We start from the raw sequence: 16,662 nt of genomic DNA, 5'->3' as shown, positions 1-16,662 counted from the left end.
CGATCTGCCGGGATCGCTGTCTTGGGCAAAACGCCGCCGTTGTCGGCGCACACACCACGAACTATCCCTGACGACCTGGGAACCATGGATCACAGCAATGACCCCGCCAGCTTTTCTTCTTGCCCAAACGAGCTTTGACACGAGCTAGTGACAGAGAAGAAGGCCAGGAACATTCTACGGGCCTTCGATTGCCATCTGTCGACATGAGAGGGTTCGCCTTGAGTAACAACACACCACTGTGGAAACGAGCGATCACTGCGATGGATGACGATCGTTGGGAACGCGGCCTGGCTAGGCGGAACGAGCAGTTCGCATTGCTGCAATCTCAAGCAGTACGAGCACAACGCCATGCCCTTGTCGGAGCACTCACTTCTACCTGTTCGTCTACATCCGTGCTGCTTGAGTGTCGGTATGCGACAAGGCGACATCTTCACCGCTACAAGACCTGTCTATACCGAGGTTCTTGGGACTCCACTTCTGGCAGAGCCGTCGACAAGAAATGTTCCAAGATCACGCGACAACGGCACATTCAGCATCCAATTCCGTAGCATCCCATATCCACTCAGTGGACCCCCGGGAAAAGACACTCACGCGGCGATGATGCGTTCGGTAGATCGTAGCAGCTGGTTCGCACCAAATGTCCGCTAAAAGACCGAAACTCAGTCCGTCGTTTTTTGACATGACTCGGCTGACCGCCGTTCCAGACCGCTTGGAAAGTACCGACGCTAGATGGTGCGAGTCTGAACGCGATGTGCAAGAGACGCTGAGCATTTCCCGGTACGGGTGGAGATCGTCACCGTACGTGCTGTAATCTAGAGGTTGTGTAGGGCAGCTGATGAGATTGAGTTTGATGGCGGTCGATGAACGCCCTTCGGCTGTGGGGCGTGTAAAGTTTGACATCCGAATGGTATGTGGCATTCGTGCAGGCGTGCGTGGTAAGAGTTTGCACATACGAGAGTGTTGTCGTTACCCTTTTGAGCCAACACACACATGAGAACGAGTGTTCTCTACCTCAAGCATGTTACGGCATCGAGTTTACCAGTCAGAGATGGAGATGTACAGCTGTTACACGTCGATTGTCATATTGCTAATTGGTTTGCATCGAAATCGCGCAACGTATGAGCATCGATTCGACAACCACTCGCCTCAATACACCGCTTCTTGAACCACGAGTACTTACTACATACCGCCTCTCGTGAACCTCGCCACCCGACCAGCTCGAACTTGCAAGACCCAGATCGTGCATACCTAGCTCCGGACATTGTGTACAAAACAACAGGTCCAGTACGGCCTTCAAAACCGCCTTACCGACGCTTCTGAGCTTCAGATACATGTCCCCATATTCACCGGACGTCTACCTCGAGCCGTTGGCCATCTACACCGCTGCACACCGCTCAACGCTTGTCACTGCAGCCGAGTGGAGCAGTACACCTTTGCAGAGAACAGTCTGATTAGACAGCAGGACGTGGAAACAAGAATAGCACAACATGCGATTCCGCATGCGAGACCCTAGATGCGTTCGTGTGATGTTTGCGCCACCAGGCAAGCCTGCAGTGCGTCTGCTCAGCCACCCACGGCCCTGTCCCCGATCGAGTTGTACTTATGGAGATCTAGCCAGTCACCACGCTCGTCACGGTCACACAACGCTTGGGGAGACGGGAGTTCAGCATCCCCTTCAGACAGCGCCCACAGTTCGAGAATGCACATGCGCCTGCATCGTGCAAGGGGGCCCATCCATGGATGCTCCCGCTTCCGCTTCGTGACACGGCATGTGTGACGAGACTGGCAGCGCGACAGGTGCGTTGACACTGTCAGCCTTAAGCGAGCATGTTGTGCGATGCTGCTCATGAAAACCGTGACGCGCAGAACTGACTGCACCAACGCCTGATGTGAGGCGTCGTCGGATCACGCGATTGGCTCGATGCAAATGCGATGCTGCCAGACGAGTCCTGATGGTGCAAGTTGTAGCCAGCGCATCCACTGTCAGAACATGGCCTGTTCGGTCGGTAGCTGCAGACGACATCGAGTGTTCATGGGTCGATCGATATCAGCGTGGAGGCGGCAGCAAGGCCAACTGCTGCGCTCATCTCCACGCTGACAGCTGTTTTCGTCAATCGTAGCACAACATGGCGCAGATACTGGTTCGGCTCTGCGGCAACGGTCTGTCGAGATTCAGATTCCGATTCTTCTTCTTCTTCTGGAAAGGTGGTAGTGAGGGCTTGCAGGTCGGTCTGTACAACCACTCGCTTCCTTTTTCACACAGTGTGCATGCACCCGATGCTCGTTTCACGTCGCCGCTCAAATTACTCTTTGCAGCCATGATCAGGATGAAAACTACGCAGCGGTGAGGGGAGGACATTGTCGGTGTAGGGAGTGAGCTGTGGTTCGGGTGCCTGCGTACGGAGTAACGCGGTGAAGGATTGGAATCGGGTAGAAGGATGCAATAGGTGAACAATGATGTACATCAAGGCGCAAAGCAACAGTCTTTTCGGGAAGAGTTGGATTTCATAAACGAGACAAGGCCTTGTGTCGTGCCAGCGTTCACAACTCGCTCCATTTCGCTTGCTAAAGGTAGACAGCAATACAGTCACATCACCCCCATGCTCTGGATTACTCTTCATCTGCGAATGTTTCGCGAGCCTGCGCAAAGAAGATGCGAGTTGTCCCGCTGCTGACATTTTTGATGCTGTATGTGTTGCCTGGAGGATTCGTAAGCATGTTGTCCAAGTCTTTTTTTGACTTTGAGGACAGAACTCACCTCGAGGAACTTGCCAAATCCCACCCTTGTGTACTGTGAACTCGTTCTCGTGAACTTTGACCTCGACCGCGCCTGACTGAACGTTGAACACCATATGCATCTTTCTTGAGTTCTTTGAACGTTTCATCTGGTCGGCGCGAAGCTCAATCATGCCCCAGTTGAGGAAGCCAGCAGGTCCACTCCCTCCTATCCTAGCATACTGGAAAGAGCCATCTCCGACTGCCTCGGGCTTGATGCCCTTCTCAGACCAAGCAAGGACTCCTTCTACTAGGCCAGGCGAAGTGAATTCATTTGCAGGATCGTAATCCTTGTAGTTGCCTGTTAAGAAGCCGTCATCCTCTTCCCAAGGGTCGAGCTCTACCTCATCTTCTTCAATAGCAGTGAGCGTCTTCTTCTTGCCCTTCTTGTAGTATGTCGATGTTCTCGTTACAGGTTCGGGTGATGGTGCTTTGACGACAGTTGCCATGCTACCATCATGGTTGTAGTTGATCCGGTCGTTCTTCCAGAAATCGATAGGCGCAACGCGGTGTCTACCAGTACGCCCGACTCGGGCAATTGCATCAGGCTCCATTTCGCGGAACACGGAGAGATGGCGGCCCCGGCCGTACCGCGATCCCACCGAGGCTGTGGACATCCGTTCTATGTCGGCTTTGCTCAGGGGGTTTCCGTACAAGTCCACTGGCCTTCCAGCTTCGTCTTTTGACACGTTGTCTGCCGCCTTTACGTTTTCTTTGCCTTTGGGCGCTGGCTTCTCCTTCGATATCGCCACTGGTTTCGAGGGCTTCATGAAGACTGGACCTGCTTTTTCTTTCGCGGCGTCCTTGGCAGCAGCAGTTTTTGTTTTCTTGGCCGGAGCAAGTAGTTCAACCTCAGCATGTTTCTGAGCCTTTGGCGGCCGCCCGCGACGCTTTGGGGCTACAGACACCTCCTCCAGTTGCTCAGATACATCTGCCACAACAGAGTTGTCCAAAGCAGATGCTTCTTCAGGCATATTTGGTTCCTGCTCGTTGATATCGGACACACGCTTCGAGCGTCGTGATGGAACAACGGGCGCAGCCGCAGCCTTCTTCCCCTTCTTCGCTGGCTCGAGTGCCTGCGCTGCAGCTGGCCCCCGTTTTCGTGCCTTGGTTGGCTTTGGGCTCTCTTCTTCTGTAACCACTGCCAGATCGCTCTTTCGCTTCCTGCCTCTCTTGGCTTTCTCTTTCACAGGTTCTTGTACAATGTCCTCTTCCAACTGTGTCTCTTCTTCGAGCAGCGATTCGACCGCGTCGACGCCAGTGACCAAGTCATCCCTGATCTGAGCAACAAAGCTTTCTTCAATCTCGGCCATAACCAGCAGCTCTTCTTCTTCGTTATTTGCAGAGATCTCTTCCTGCAGCTCGCTTTCCTCAAGCACAGCACTGTGTTGCCGGCTGGGCGAGTGCTCCAACGTGTAGATGTCGTTGCGCTTCCCGCGGCGCTGGCCCGACCCGCTCAAAGCTGGCGTCTCCTGCAAGCTGGCGTCCTCCTCTTCCTCCTCAAAGTCCAATCGTCTGGCTACTGCAGGATGTGACGTTGCGCGTATGGGGCTCGACGGGGCAATTGAGCTGCCCCGCGGTGCCATGGACGATTGTCGGCGCGGCGAAGACCCAAGCGCAGTTTTCATAGGCGATCGCGATCGTGGTGGAGGGAGGTGAGTACGATTGTTGCGCAAGATGGCGGCGGAGGTGTTGATGTTTGGAATAGAGCCTGACATGTCAACACAAGCCCACTGTGACTACCAGCGCGTGCGCGCAAGCTCCTTATGGCACCTATACGTACTTTCTTGGATATCCATCGACTCTGATGCAGTATTCGTACTTCCGCGCTTGGGTGGGGACTTCTCTGGCGAAGAAAAGATGCCTGAGATAGCCTCAAGGCCGTTGTCATCGCGCGCACGCTCTTCCAGCGTGATACCGGTCTTGCTGTAGAGGCGGTCAGCTGCGCGCGCATTGTTTCCAAGGGTTTATTTACTTACCGACCCTGTACACCAACATTGAAGAAGGCATTCTCGCGATTATCGCGTTTCCGTTGAGGTGCCATATCTGGAAAGCTTCGCGATGCAAGACGAGCGCGCCGTTAAGTGCTATATGACGCGTAGTGAGTTTGTGGGGTTGAGTGTGTTGACCGTTTGTTTAGATGCGCTCGGTGGGACGAATACGGACTAGTGCCAGCTTGGCTTGGCAGTGACGAGTAGCACCCTCATCTCTTGTGCAAAGACTTCTAAGACGCTCTTCCAATACGCAATGCGCAGCTGGTACATAACAAGACTAACAACAATCACCTGACATAGGTCAACCACAACATCGGTAGCCCAGCGGAAGAACAATAGGAGCCACAGCACATTCTGCACATGGAATCGTCAACGCAACATCACGCCAATGCAAAACACAATCAACTGGGGCATCCAAACTGGATGAAGGTAGCAAGGTCTTTCCACTGCGCAGCAGATGTCATCCTCAACCTTCTGGCTGTTGCCAGAAAACCTAGAAAACATCTGCCGGGCCGCGAAAGCCTCCTTTCTCATAGTCGTATTCGTTCGCAGACCATCACTACTCCCATTCCTTGCTCGCTATCGAAGGATCCGCTCTCCTACCCACCCACATTGTATCCACCGAACGCAGAATCTTCCTGAATCAAGACTTTTTCGTAACCAACCCTTGTGAAGTTCGGTCATATGCAGAAAAGAGCCAAGTCCAATCATGCCGGGCGATGATATGCTTTTCGTGTAAGCGTCGAAAAACGGCAGCCAGCCGCAGAATGAGAAAATGTACAGAGAAGGAAATCGTGATCGTGTCGATGACTCGTGAATCGTGGGCGCAATCTCTAACAATCGAACATGCCAGCCGCGTCGCAAAGGATGCGATGGGCTGCATCAAAGCTCACTCCAGATCATGGTAATCGACGAGGTTCGGTCGAAACGTTTAGTTGGGGCAAGCGCTCTGGACGTGGCCGGGCTGCTTGCAGCGGTAGCAGACGCGCTCAGAGGAGGTCTCCTGGGGGCAGTCACGGGACAAGTGACCGACCTCGCCGCAGTTGTAGCACTTCTGGCCCTGAGTGCAGTCACGGCTCATGTGGCCGAAGCCACCGCAGGAGTAGCAAGTGGTCTGACGGGCACCGCCGAAGCCACCCTGACCAGCACCGCCGCCGTAGCCACCACGGCCACCGAAACCGCCACCGTAGGAGGCACCGCCACCCTGGGAGCAGTTGCGGGCAATGTGACCCTGCTGACCGCACTTGTAGCACTCCTGGCCGCCGGCGCGACCGCCACCAGGAGCACCACCAGCCTGGGTGCACTCACGGCTGATGTGGCCGGTACCACCGCAGCGGTAGCAAGTCTTCTCAGCCTGGGGAGAGGTGCACTCGCGGCTAACGTGGCCCTTCTCGCCGCAGTTGTAGCAGGTTGGGGTACCCTTGGTAGGGCACTCGGCAGCGCGGTGGGAGTTGTCGCCGCCTACAGAATGTTAGTTTCCGGTGCTTAAATGTGCTATGTGGATCATGTAAAGGATATCGTAGAGTGGCTTAAGACAGGGAGGTGCGTTTCGTGAATTTACGAATCAAGATCGCCGCAGTTGGCGAAGCACTCTCCAGCAGATCCAGCCCGTACAGAACACTGCACCCCCAGGCTCACCAAATCGTTGATCGAAGAGTGGGTGGCTGGGTGCGGTCGTTTTTGGAGGCAAAAAATCGGGAAATCTTACAGTTGTAGCAGCCACGGCCACCGGCAGCAGGAGCAGGAGCTTGGTAATCCATTGTGTGAAGTGGTATAAACCTATTGCATGTTAGAGACTGTTGCGCACAGAATACGAGTCGCACGCTTCGGAATGCGCAAAAGCTTAAACTTACTGTTGAGTTTTGGGGTAAGGGAGAGTTCGAAGGTGAGAAACTTCAGATATTTGCTTCGAAGTAGAGTGTTTGTGAGAGAGCGAGGGGCAGCGGGCAAACAGAGAAAATATCAATCGTCCGCAGCGGCAGGTGTGTGCTGCGCTAGTGGCCAAAATGCTAGGCTGGAAGGCGCTAGCCCCGCCGTTTGGCTGAACCAGAAGTATGGGCCGCGGAAGAAGGAATCCAGAGGTAGAATTGACATGGTGATCGCAAACGACGCAAGACTTCGCGGACCAACTCCAGACTATATACCACGACGTCTCTGATCTTGGTTTGACCCCATTGGCTGGCCTGCACCTTGCTGTCCATGGATGCCCATCGAGTACTCTCGCTTGACAGCCTCGTGCAGATCACGGACTACCGACAGCACTAACCCTTCGAGGCGAACGTGCAACCGAACGATTTCTGCAGCACGTGGTGTCTGACTTCATTGGCAAGGCGATTGAGGGTCGAGAGCATTCCTGCAAGGCGATGGGTTTAGGAATGCTTTGGCACCGTCACCTGAGTACCATATCGTTTTGCCAAACACAAACAACTTCCCAAACATGTCAAATTCTGGGTACAAGACAATGACACACTAAGAAAATATGGTTGAGATACGTAGCTGTGGATTTCGGGCAACTACAAGTGCTATTTACCTTCGGTGGCGTGAACATAGCCGTACCCTGGCCCGAAGATGGACGCCATCTAATCAGAGGTCAAAAAGAAAGTGTCAGACAGCAACAGACTGATGTGAGCACAGTGTTGTGTTCTTGAATATGGTTACGCCGAGGGTTGGCCAATGCACCCCAAGGGTACTCCGTGGCCTCATCCACGACCACAAAACCGACAAAACAACTACCCACAGAAAACCGCATGGGCAAAAAGATGGACTTGCAGGGAATCGAACCCTGGACCACTCCCATGCTAAGGGAGTATTATACCACTAAACCACAAGCCCGATGAAGCTGTTGCTCTTTCGATGGAAATGCGTCAAAAACAATAAGATATATACTACTATGTGAAAAAGACTTGCCTCTCACATCAACAAAAAGCCCCGCAATCCACTCCACCTCGACTGTTATGTCGCTGTATGCATTCAGGGGCTAGGAGTATTAGTGTGCAAAGGTCTTTGCCGAGTTCGCCGGACGACACCGGAACACACAAAACCTACTACTAAAGAACACAAGACTAGCACGGACCTTTCGAGCTTCAATCGAGTGAAAGGAGTTCTGAACATGATCGTTAAAGTCTTCTATAAATCTGTTGTACATGATGCTGTGCTATGGCAAGATCAGAGCGCTGAAAGGTACCAAACTGCTACGGAGGTGTGGGTATATGGAAAGGACAAAAGTGGGAAGGGAAATACAAAGTAGCGCCTTTTCCAACATCCATGCGGAACAAATAGGCCGCGATGAACACATTCTCGAAACGACCCCGAGCTGCTTTGGTCTAGACTGCGACCTGCGACGGACGCCTGTACTTCCCATCCTTCGGCGGAACTGGAGGTGATTCTGAGTACGCGTGGTACGGTATGACAGAGTCCTTCCTCTCGTGTTTCAGCTCGTACGTCGTGGAAGGGAGGAACGGGCCTGGTGTGTAGGTTGTTGATGGGAGCATATCAAGCGTTGGTTCTGGGGTGGCGTTATACGTGGTTGCTGGCAGGGTATTGAAGATGGTCGTAGGTGGAGCCTTGTACGTAGTTGTTGGAAGGATTTCGTAAGTCGTAGCAGGGAGGGTGGTAATTTGGCTGGCTGCGTGCAAATAGTTCGGTGTGGGTAAGGCGTCGTATCGTGTGTTTGGCAATGAGTAAATATAGCTCTCATCAATCGCGGCATCTATGTCCGCCAACAGCTCTTCGTTGGAGATTGGAGTTAAAGGTCCGGGCGAAATCTGGTTGAACGCGAAGTTGAAAGATATAGGTCGGGCTTCGGGAATGCGCGGTGGGCTAACAGTGTGCGTAGAGATTGGCTCAGCTTCTTCGTCCGTCTCCTCGTCTGACCCCGTTTCGTCCACCATGGTCTCGTAGTACAAAGACGCCACGCGAATCGATGGTGCATGTGATGCCCTACCAGGATAAAGTGAAATCGGCCGATTGAAACTTGCAGACAAGCCACCGTCGTATGTTGTTGCTGGCAACAAATACACACTCTGTTCAGGTCCGTTCGAATGCAGTGCTGACTGAGAAGGAGATAGACGGTTCTGTTGTGCTGGAGCACTCGAAACAGATGCGCTACGTTCGTTAAAAGAGGACGATTGGGACAGACCAAGGGTAGGGATTGGGTTGACACTCTGGCTCCGTAAGCGTGGGAAGAAGCGAGGCGAAGCTTGTGCCTGGTATGGTGGGGGTGCGAATTGATAGTCAGGCGGTGGAGCAATGAAGATATCGCCATGGGCCATACGCTCTCGTGGTTCGACGTGTCGCAATGCCTTCAATCGTTCGTTTGCAAAGTTCGATTCCAATATGTGTGCTCGTTCCACGAGCTTCTCGACAAGTCGTGAATGCGAGTCCTTGAAAGTTTTTTTGACAAAGCCCAGCAGTAGTTTCGAACATGTCATGCTGACCTCCTCACGAATATAGAGACCATTGCGTGAGGCTTTATGGCCGCTTTCAGTATGTTGTTTAGGTTCGCCTGGTAGCGACCCGCCTACACTCCATTTCCCGCGAATATCTAGACCAAGTGGTGCGTAGACATGTGTTTCAAGGCAATCAGGTAGGTCGTGGAAGACAGCGTGGTAAGAAACCGACCCTGTCGCCAGGCCTCCAGGCAGGTAAGATACCTTGTCTTGTAGTTGTTAGTTAGCCTACTCATCACAAGGGAGCAAGGTCCAGATCAAGTACCTTTGATTGTATACCAGGTTGCATAGTACTCTGAAGTTGGAGCGTAGTTGGGCGGCTTGCACTTGTAACGCTCGATCACGAGTGGGTTGAGGTCGATCATGGCCAGATGGTCTCGGTACATGTCGAGGACGCTTTTACGAGTGATGCCCGCCGGCATCGGAGTAATCGTTGTGAACTTTGCAGTTTTTGGCATCTTGCTGTCTGTCGATGAATGTGTAGATGTCCAAGAATCCGCTTATGGATGGCGAAGATGAAAGAGCTCCCAGATACTGTTCAGCCGTAGCCGGGAAGGGAAAGAGGCGCGGTTTGTACAGCATCGCGAGGAAACGAAGGTACTTGTTTCGCAGGTCAGCAGTCTGGCCACAAATGGTATCACATCGTATCACCAACTGTGCTAGAACGACTCACGGCCATGGCGCCCCCTCACGGCCCCTGTATCTAGTTGGGAACGACGTTACCCCGCCAAGCAGCGCACCGATCTTCACGAACGTTTCTCTTGCCGTTTGTGGAGGCCTGGCTTATTAATAAACTTCGTTGCTCTTGTGTACCTGACATACGGATCGTTATAGTCCGATATTCTCTCGTACGTCAAACGACTGGCAATCAGGGCTCCTACCGATCGAGCGTCAGGACGACACAGTGATGGAGGTATGACATCTCGTTGGCAGTCGGAGTGCATGTGTCAACACAGCTTGGCTACTGCGCAGGACTTGATGTATTGCAGAAGTGGAGGTCATGCAGGGTCCAAACGTGATCGCCACAATCTCGGTTTCAGAAGCTTATTTTCGGTACAGACTGAACGAAAAGCGACTCCGAAGAACTCGAGAGATCTATTCAATCCGATTATCCGATTGACTCTTGTAATATATCAGTCCTTGTGCAAGTAACATGTTGTGATCATTTTCTCAGCTACAGCAAATCTAGAAGAAACTCGGTGACCGCTCTGCGTGGCGAAGTTCGAGACCGAGAACGTTTCATCAACTCTTCCCCCTTCGGTTTCATAAGCGCTTCACACGATATCTTCCAGAATGATCAGGCAACTATTCTGCCTCAGGCTGATTGCAATGTCGCAGTCTGTCACCACCCCTATCTTGAAAACTCGAGGTTCCGGGTCTGTGATTTAACCGCAACATGGCGCCGAGTTCCGGCTCGTCTCTCATGTGTCACGGAAATCAAGCAAAGGATTGTTCATAAAAACTAATATCTGCTGAGATGTTACACTCAAACTGCAAATTTCACTGTTCGCAAACATTGATGGAAGACACTGGCTATCGTATTGTCCATACGACGAGGCATGCCCAACTGATTCGTGAAAAATAAGCCTATCAACGGCTCAACTAAACCTGACAACCGATTGTCGAAGCCAGTATTCCGGAGCCTCATGCCGCCCTCATCAAACCCATTGGAGTCGCCTGCCCCGATCTGAGCACTGCTAGACGCCTTGGTGCATAGCAACATCGGGCTTTTGCACTGCCGGTACTCTCCTCTTCTCAGCAGTGACAGCCAGATATGTCTCGTAACCAAAAGCCCCCGCGGCAACCGCCCAACTCAAGCCCCCGAGTGCTGCTCCCGCCCTCGCCACATCGCACACTTGGCCAAAGCAGATCCTGCCGTTCAAAAACACCGCCAGCGCCACAAATCCAGCGAACCAGAATAGCATCGTGAGTGCGTCTAGTGCAACGAGACCCCAGCGAATGCCGGCGGAAGAGAGCAGATGGCTGAATTTGAGCGGTATGAGGAATATGGGGATGAGCGTGAGTAGAGACCAGACAGGCACGAAGACTAGGAAGGAGACCTGCGCGGGGGAACTTTGGCGCCAGTGCGATGTCCACCATGAGGATACTTGTTGGGTTAGTATTAGGATGACAGAGGCTGGTGAAGACAAACCGTAGGCCATGAGACCGAGAACGATTATGGCGAAGATGACTTGTGTGCCACGCACGGGGTGCATTGGGTTGATTTTCATCATCCTGGATGTAGTTTGGTGCAGAAATGGAACTCTCTATACGGGATGGAATTGGCAGTGATGCTTGGTCGTCTAAGTAACGGTCTTGTAGATTCCCAGTAGTTGATCCAGAATTAAGGAGCGCTTAAATCCGGAGGCGTAAAAGTGTATCGAAGAAATGGAGGGAGCAAGGCATAGAAGTGCGCCTCAATACCCTCTATACTCTCTTCTGTGTTCTAAAAATTGCCGTCTCGATACAACCACCGGCAATGCAATCGTCGGCAACTTGGAAGCCCAGGTCAGAACTCTATGCACCGGGCTTGTGAGTGGTCGGCTACATCTAATGTTTCTCAGCTGCTTGGAAATGCCTGACAAGTGCTGCACCACAGCTGGTCGGTTCCATGTTTCAGGTAGGGCTGAACCCCTGGTCGCGCATGAAGCGTGTCAGGTCTGTCAGTACTGCAATGACTGAGTCGCAACAATAGCAGATGACGAGCTGAGTAGCGATCGAGCGCACAAAGGGTTGTGTCGTAGGACAGGAAGTGGCACTGAAGTGTACGTAGATTATTCTTAGCTTCGATCGTCCTCCCGTGTTTACAATTTTGGGTTGTGCGCATGTCATACCATAGCACTAACCGCTTTATCTCCGGTTGATTCAAGATGCCCCTCTTAAAATTGCAGCGTGGTGCTTGCGCTTGCAAGCACCTGCCAATCAAAGCCTATACCTGTGATCTTTGCGGACACTTTACGCTCGGCCATTTGGTCCAGCAAAGAAGCCGAGAGTATGTGTTCTGCCGCATACGATCTTCCCAGATCCAGACCATCGATATGTACTGCAAAGTATGAGAAAGGTCCTGTTACGTCACTGAATGGCATGCCGTCCATCAGCCGGCTACTGGAAGTATGACTCCAGTTGATTCTCGAATGGAGTGTATCTCCTTCGCCAAGGGCGGAAATACGGATGTTGTAGATGTTATGGGTCTGGAGTGATGCATTAGAAGTGACGCGCTTGATGCAGATGGAGTCCACCTCTGCAAGTCGTGTAGCGCCCGTAGCCTCGAATGCATCTACGTATACACCAAGCTCCTCTAAACGAGGGCACGGCATCGAAGAAGGAGCGACTTCAATCATGGTATCGAGGACGTATGTGTTACGAGTGGTATGGACCGGGAAACGATGCTGGGTACCAGAAGTCCTCACGTAGAAAGATAATTTTCCATCCGTAAGATCTCGAAAAGATACTCTGAGCTGTAGCGAGCTGTCTACTGACATGTCGAGTTTGAACAATGGCAAAACCCGATGATGATCGAAGCAAGCCATGCATCTGGTCGACGGTAAAAGACTGCTGTGGGTTTCAATCAAAAGTTGCGTTCGACCGGGGAGGTCTTCCAGTCTGTGCCGCAATGCTGTCGAGGAGACTGACGTCCCGTCCAGAGGCAAGACTGACTGTGACCCGAGTTGCGCGTGCATTTTCAAGCCATCGAATAAAACGCGTCCCTCTCTCTCTTCGTGTGTGTGGAACGCACGACTAAAATCCGTGAAAAAGAACGCTTCAGAGCCAGCACTGTACTGTCTTGCGAATCTGGCGATTGGCGTTGCACTATTCGCGCGGTGGCGCTTCTTACAGTCGCCGCATGAGCAGCCGATGTCTTCCGGAAGCTCTTTTCCCTCCCACATTGTCCGCTCGACATTTTTGCCATGGCCAGGGAAATGTTCAAAGGTCCACGCCGGTGCGAAGACGCCAGCTGAGAGTCCTAGTTCCGCAAGCTTGGCTACTGCGACGCCGGTGTTGGTACCACCGCCGGTGTACTCAGGATACGTAATACGTGGATGCGAGAGCTTGGTGGTATTCTGTGCCCAGACGTCTACACCAAAGTAAACCTTTCGCAACGACAGGTTATCTTGCAAGGCTTTGTGCACCGAGTTGACTGCATCACTCTCTTTCCAACAGTAGTTGGTTAGGATGCTGCCGCAAGCTTGTGCGAATGGGAGATTTGGTGCGCTCAGAGCATTCTGATAAGAGACCTTGTTGGAGGTTGTCAATGCGTCATACCTATTGCTTAATCAGCCAATTTTTTTCGAATGGGTGCGTGATTCTCACCAAATGAGCTCCTTTTCAGTTCCCAAATCTGACTTCAACTGACGAAGGAAGGCTCTTAAGATGTCTGCGTTCCAGCTCGTTGTTGGAAATGGCTTCTCAATGTTCACAAGCCAGCCATCGAACCCGTAGTGCTTTGCAATGTCTGCGAGCTTCCTCGCCAGCGGAAAAGATAAACCATCGTCACCGTATTGTAACAGCTTTTCAGAGTCAGGTGTTTGCGGCTCCATCAGTATTGTGCCTAGCGCCTTCGCTCCGTTGCGATGAAGTGCGTTGGTCCAGGTTGGTGGCGGGACGCACACGAGTTTGTGGGAAAAGTAGATGAAGGTTTCGAAAAATTGCATATATTCACATGCATACTCTTCGTCTTCCAACCCAGTACTCGAGACTCCCTCGTAATCATGGTAATTTCCCGCATGATCGTGGCAGAGCAGGACATTAGCCTTGCCCAAGCCGTCTCTTCGACTGACACTACGCACTAACAAAGGCGTGTTGGCTCGTTGGAGAGGGTCAGAGTCAGCTTCAGTCCACACTTCCAGCTGTTCGAAGGTGTCGAAATAGGCGAAGCCTTTTAACTGATCGACAGCGCGTTGCCGTTGACGCTCCTCAGGTGTTGGACCAGTGTCTGGAGCGGGGAAAAGGTGTCGATAGCCATCGCGTATGGGTCGTAAGACGTCTTTCCAGCCGAGCAAAATCGCCATGTTGTTGCATAGTGTTGCTGTTGCAACCAACTCCTTCGCTAGGGCTGGTCCGCGGTAGTCTTCAAGTCCAGCACTACATAGTCTTGTGCCGCAGCTTTCGAGAGCACTGCTCAAGCCGACTTCAACGCGATCTTGTAACTTGGGATAGCTCTGTGTCGTTGCGAAGGGAACTCACGACCTTCTGGGTATGGCGTTGCGGTAGTGACGTCCGATCTCCCGCGGCAGGGACTCGGGGGGCTGTTCCTTGGCAATGCAAGGATCAGCTCAACCCTACGCCTTGCGCTGCATCCAAACGTGTCATTTTATCAACGTCGCGCAAACGTTCAGTCTTCACCAACGCTCGAGTAGCTGCACTTTCCCACAAGTCACACTCCAGCCAAGGGCGCGTCGCAATGATGAATCTCTTCAGGTTGTTAGGTAAGTCCAAGTTTACTTGTTCAAGTGTTGCGCATGCTAACAATGGCTGTACAGGGGACTTGTCCCATCTGCTCTCAATTCTGATTCTTTTGCACAAGATGAAGACTTCAAGTGTATGTTGATCGAAGAGCGGCATTGGCTCCTCAAAGGCTGACATGCTAAACCAGAGTGCGGCTGGTATCTCGTTCAAGTCGCAGTTCCTGTACTTGATTGTGTATCTCAGTCGGTACATTGACCTCCTTTGGACCTTCTACGATCCCAACGCGCTGTACAACACCGTCTTCAAGATTGTCTTCATCAGCACATCGGCGTACACCGTGTACCTCATGCTCAACGATTACAAGCCCACCCACGACCCGAACCTCGATACCTTCAAAGTACAATACTTGCTAGCGGCAAGCACAGTCCTGGCGGTACTCTTCCCGTACAAGTACACGTTGACTGAGGTAAATTGAGGCACAAGATGGGGCACAGACAAGAAGCTAATGAGCTTGTAGATTCTATGGGCCTTCTCCATTTGGCTAGAATCGGTTGCTATCCTGCCCCAGCTCTTCATGTTGCAGAGGACCGGTGAAGCAGAGACAATCACAACACACTACTTGTTCGCGCTGGGCGCCTACCGCGCGTTGTATATTCCCAATTGGATATACAGGTACTTCTTCGACGTGCCGCGCTTCTATGACCCGATTGCTGTCATTGCAGGTATTGTTCAGACGATTCTGTACTCGGATTTCTTCTACATCTACTACACAAAGTCAGTTCTTCAACAATCGTTACTCTTTTTTAAGATGACTGCTAACGCACGCCAGGGTCGTCCAAGGCAAAAAATTCAACCTCCCTGTCTAGAAGCTCCAAAAGGAATTGGCCGAAGCCCAAATCTTCGATTCGAAAGCCTACCAATTGGCGCGCAAGTTTCATGTACTTTAACCCTCGATGATTGGCGTTTTGGAGAGCGATCCTGGGCTGGACTAGGACGTATAGTTTGGCCTTTGGTAGTTGTTTATATGAATTGCACGAACGGGAGAGTTTGGTCAGATGCGTGTAGGACGGATGCTCTACGGATGACAGGGCTACAATACAGCTATATAGCGTCATGTCATGACACGTTACGAATGACACATGAGGACTGCAAACAGCACAGGTGCGCGTTGCGTTTACCGTGGACAAGCCAATCGTGCGTCATTCGTTCATGAAAGTCCGCAGTGGCGCGCACGTGTTAGCCTCATCCATGTATTGCGCTTGCCTGTCAAGACTAGGACAAGATACAGACCACCGCCTTCACCACTTTTGCCTTTGCTTGCAATATAGTATTTGTATTAATAATACTCGTCCGTTCCCTGTTTCACTTCTGAGCTGTGCACCCACGCTTTTGAATCTCAATCTTGGCTGAAATTCCTGGAGAGCACTCATTCACTGCCCGCCGCAATCTTGCGCACAAAAGGACAATGTTCTGCCTACGCAGCTGGATACCGGTGCTTTTCTTCCTGTAAGCCGGACCTTTTATCTTGTGGCAGTATAGCCTCACTAATCTACCTAGACTTCGCACACACGCGTCGCCCGTCTACCTAGTCCTCTTCATCTCCGCAACATACTTCCTCAACCGCCCTTGCGTCTACTGCTCGTTACTCCTCTTTATACTCGTCGTTGCGCTATTCGACTTCCATACACCATGGTTCGATCAGCCGCTTTCCGACACAGGTGGGCTCGCGCTGAATGAGACAACGTCGCTGCTCGAGACAGCCGGTGTCTTTGCGCAGGTGGCCACAAATACCGCACAGGAGCTGATCAAGGGCGCAGTCAACGGAGCAAGAGGGAAAGCGAGTACAGGTGCAATGAACGAGTGGGTCAAGGGCCTTTTGGGCAAGAAGGAGTGGAGGATACAGTGCCTGGACGTCCTGATCCGGATATAGGAGCGTCTGGTGGGAAGAGGATGGCTCATAACGGTGCCGGTGACTTTTGACACGATTTTAGTATTTGAAGAGGACACTCTAGTTGGGTTTCTCGCGTTCTTGAATGGCA

The 16,662-nt window shown here is 52.1% G+C and overlaps 8 protein-coding genes and 1 non-coding gene across 9 annotated transcripts, besides 7 other annotated features; 2 read left to right on the top strand and 7 right to left on the bottom strand.

The window, feature by feature from the left end:
• Positions 1-510: 510 nt before the first annotated feature.
• On the bottom strand, positions 511-951 carry EKO05_0008791 (uncharacterized protein; the record flags this gene model as incomplete). Its single annotated transcript, XM_059637387.1, has 1 exon — positions 511-951. The coding sequence occupies one exon, from the start codon at positions 949-951 to the stop codon at positions 511-513; it is 441 nt and encodes a 146-aa protein (XP_059493370.1).
• Positions 952-2,610: 1,659 nt separating this feature from the next.
• On the bottom strand, positions 2,611-4,819 carry EKO05_0008790 (mitotic fidelity of chromosome transmission- protein; the record flags this gene model as incomplete). Its single annotated transcript, XM_038941679.1, has 4 exons — positions 2,611-2,699; positions 2,759-4,486; positions 4,559-4,701; positions 4,755-4,819. 4 exons carry the CDS (start codon positions 4,817-4,819, stop codon positions 2,611-2,613), a joined length of 2,025 nt encoding a protein of 674 aa, XP_038796319.1.
• An 881-nt stretch (positions 4,820-5,700) lies between these two features.
• On the bottom strand, positions 5,701-6,529 carry EKO05_0008789 (uncharacterized protein; the record flags this gene model as incomplete). Its single annotated transcript, XM_038941705.1, has 2 exons — positions 5,701-6,230; positions 6,478-6,529. The coding sequence occupies 2 exons, from the start codon at positions 6,527-6,529 to the stop codon at positions 5,701-5,703; spliced, it is 582 nt and encodes a 193-aa protein (XP_038796318.1).
• Positions 5,704-5,822: a mobile genetic element.
• Positions 5,707-5,879: a mobile genetic element.
• Positions 5,707-5,882: a mobile genetic element.
• Positions 5,737-5,876: a mobile genetic element.
• Positions 5,776-6,020: a mobile genetic element.
• Positions 6,067-6,176: a mobile genetic element.
• Positions 6,070-6,185: a mobile genetic element.
• Positions 6,530-7,529: 1,000 nt separating the features above from the next.
• EKO05_15t3 lies at positions 7,530-7,601 on the bottom strand. The gene has a single exon. It is a non-coding gene; the product is annotated as a tRNA-Ala (tRNA).
• Positions 7,602-8,092: 491 nt separating this feature from the next.
• Positions 8,093-9,675, bottom strand: EKO05_0008788 (uncharacterized protein; the record flags this gene model as incomplete). The annotated part of the gene is made up of 2 exons (XM_038941838.1): positions 8,093-9,426; positions 9,483-9,675. 2 exons carry the CDS (start codon positions 9,673-9,675, stop codon positions 8,093-8,095), a joined length of 1,527 nt encoding a protein of 508 aa, XP_038796317.1.
• Positions 9,676-10,914: 1,239 nt separating this feature from the next.
• EKO05_0008787 (uncharacterized protein) lies at positions 10,915-11,451 on the bottom strand (the record flags this gene model as incomplete). The annotated part of the gene is made up of 2 exons (XM_059637386.1): positions 10,915-11,324; positions 11,370-11,451. The coding sequence occupies 2 exons, from the start codon at positions 11,449-11,451 to the stop codon at positions 10,915-10,917; spliced, it is 492 nt and encodes a 163-aa protein (XP_059493369.1).
• A 645-nt stretch (positions 11,452-12,096) lies between these two features.
• EKO05_0008786 (Mannosyl-glycoprotein endo-beta-N-acetylglucosaminidase) lies at positions 12,097-14,226 on the bottom strand (the record flags this gene model as incomplete). Its single annotated transcript, XM_038941628.1, has 2 exons — positions 12,097-13,480; positions 13,529-14,226. 2 exons carry the CDS (start codon positions 14,224-14,226, stop codon positions 12,097-12,099), a joined length of 2,082 nt encoding a protein of 693 aa, XP_038796315.1.
• Positions 14,227-14,618: 392 nt separating this feature from the next.
• Positions 14,619-15,489, top strand: EKO05_0008785 (endoplasmic reticulum retention protein; the record flags this gene model as incomplete). Its single annotated transcript, XM_038941662.1, has 5 exons — positions 14,619-14,643; positions 14,698-14,756; positions 14,811-15,089; positions 15,141-15,397; positions 15,453-15,489. 5 exons carry the CDS (start codon positions 14,619-14,621, stop codon positions 15,487-15,489), a joined length of 657 nt encoding a protein of 218 aa, XP_038796314.1.
• A 599-nt stretch (positions 15,490-16,088) lies between these two features.
• On the top strand, positions 16,089-16,553 carry EKO05_0008784 (uncharacterized protein; the record flags this gene model as incomplete). The annotated part of the gene is made up of 2 exons (XM_038941631.1): positions 16,089-16,129; positions 16,181-16,553. The coding sequence occupies 2 exons, from the start codon at positions 16,089-16,091 to the stop codon at positions 16,551-16,553; spliced, it is 414 nt and encodes a 137-aa protein (XP_038796313.1).
• Between the last annotated feature and the right edge of the window lie 109 nt (positions 16,554-16,662).

Source organism: Ascochyta rabiei, chromosome 15, assembly GCF_004011695.2.
Source record: "Ascochyta rabiei chromosome 15, complete sequence".
Lineage (NCBI taxonomy): Eukaryota > Fungi > Ascomycota > Dothideomycetes > Pleosporales > Didymellaceae > Ascochyta > Ascochyta rabiei.
This window is presented reverse-complemented; position numbering and strand designations above follow the sequence as displayed.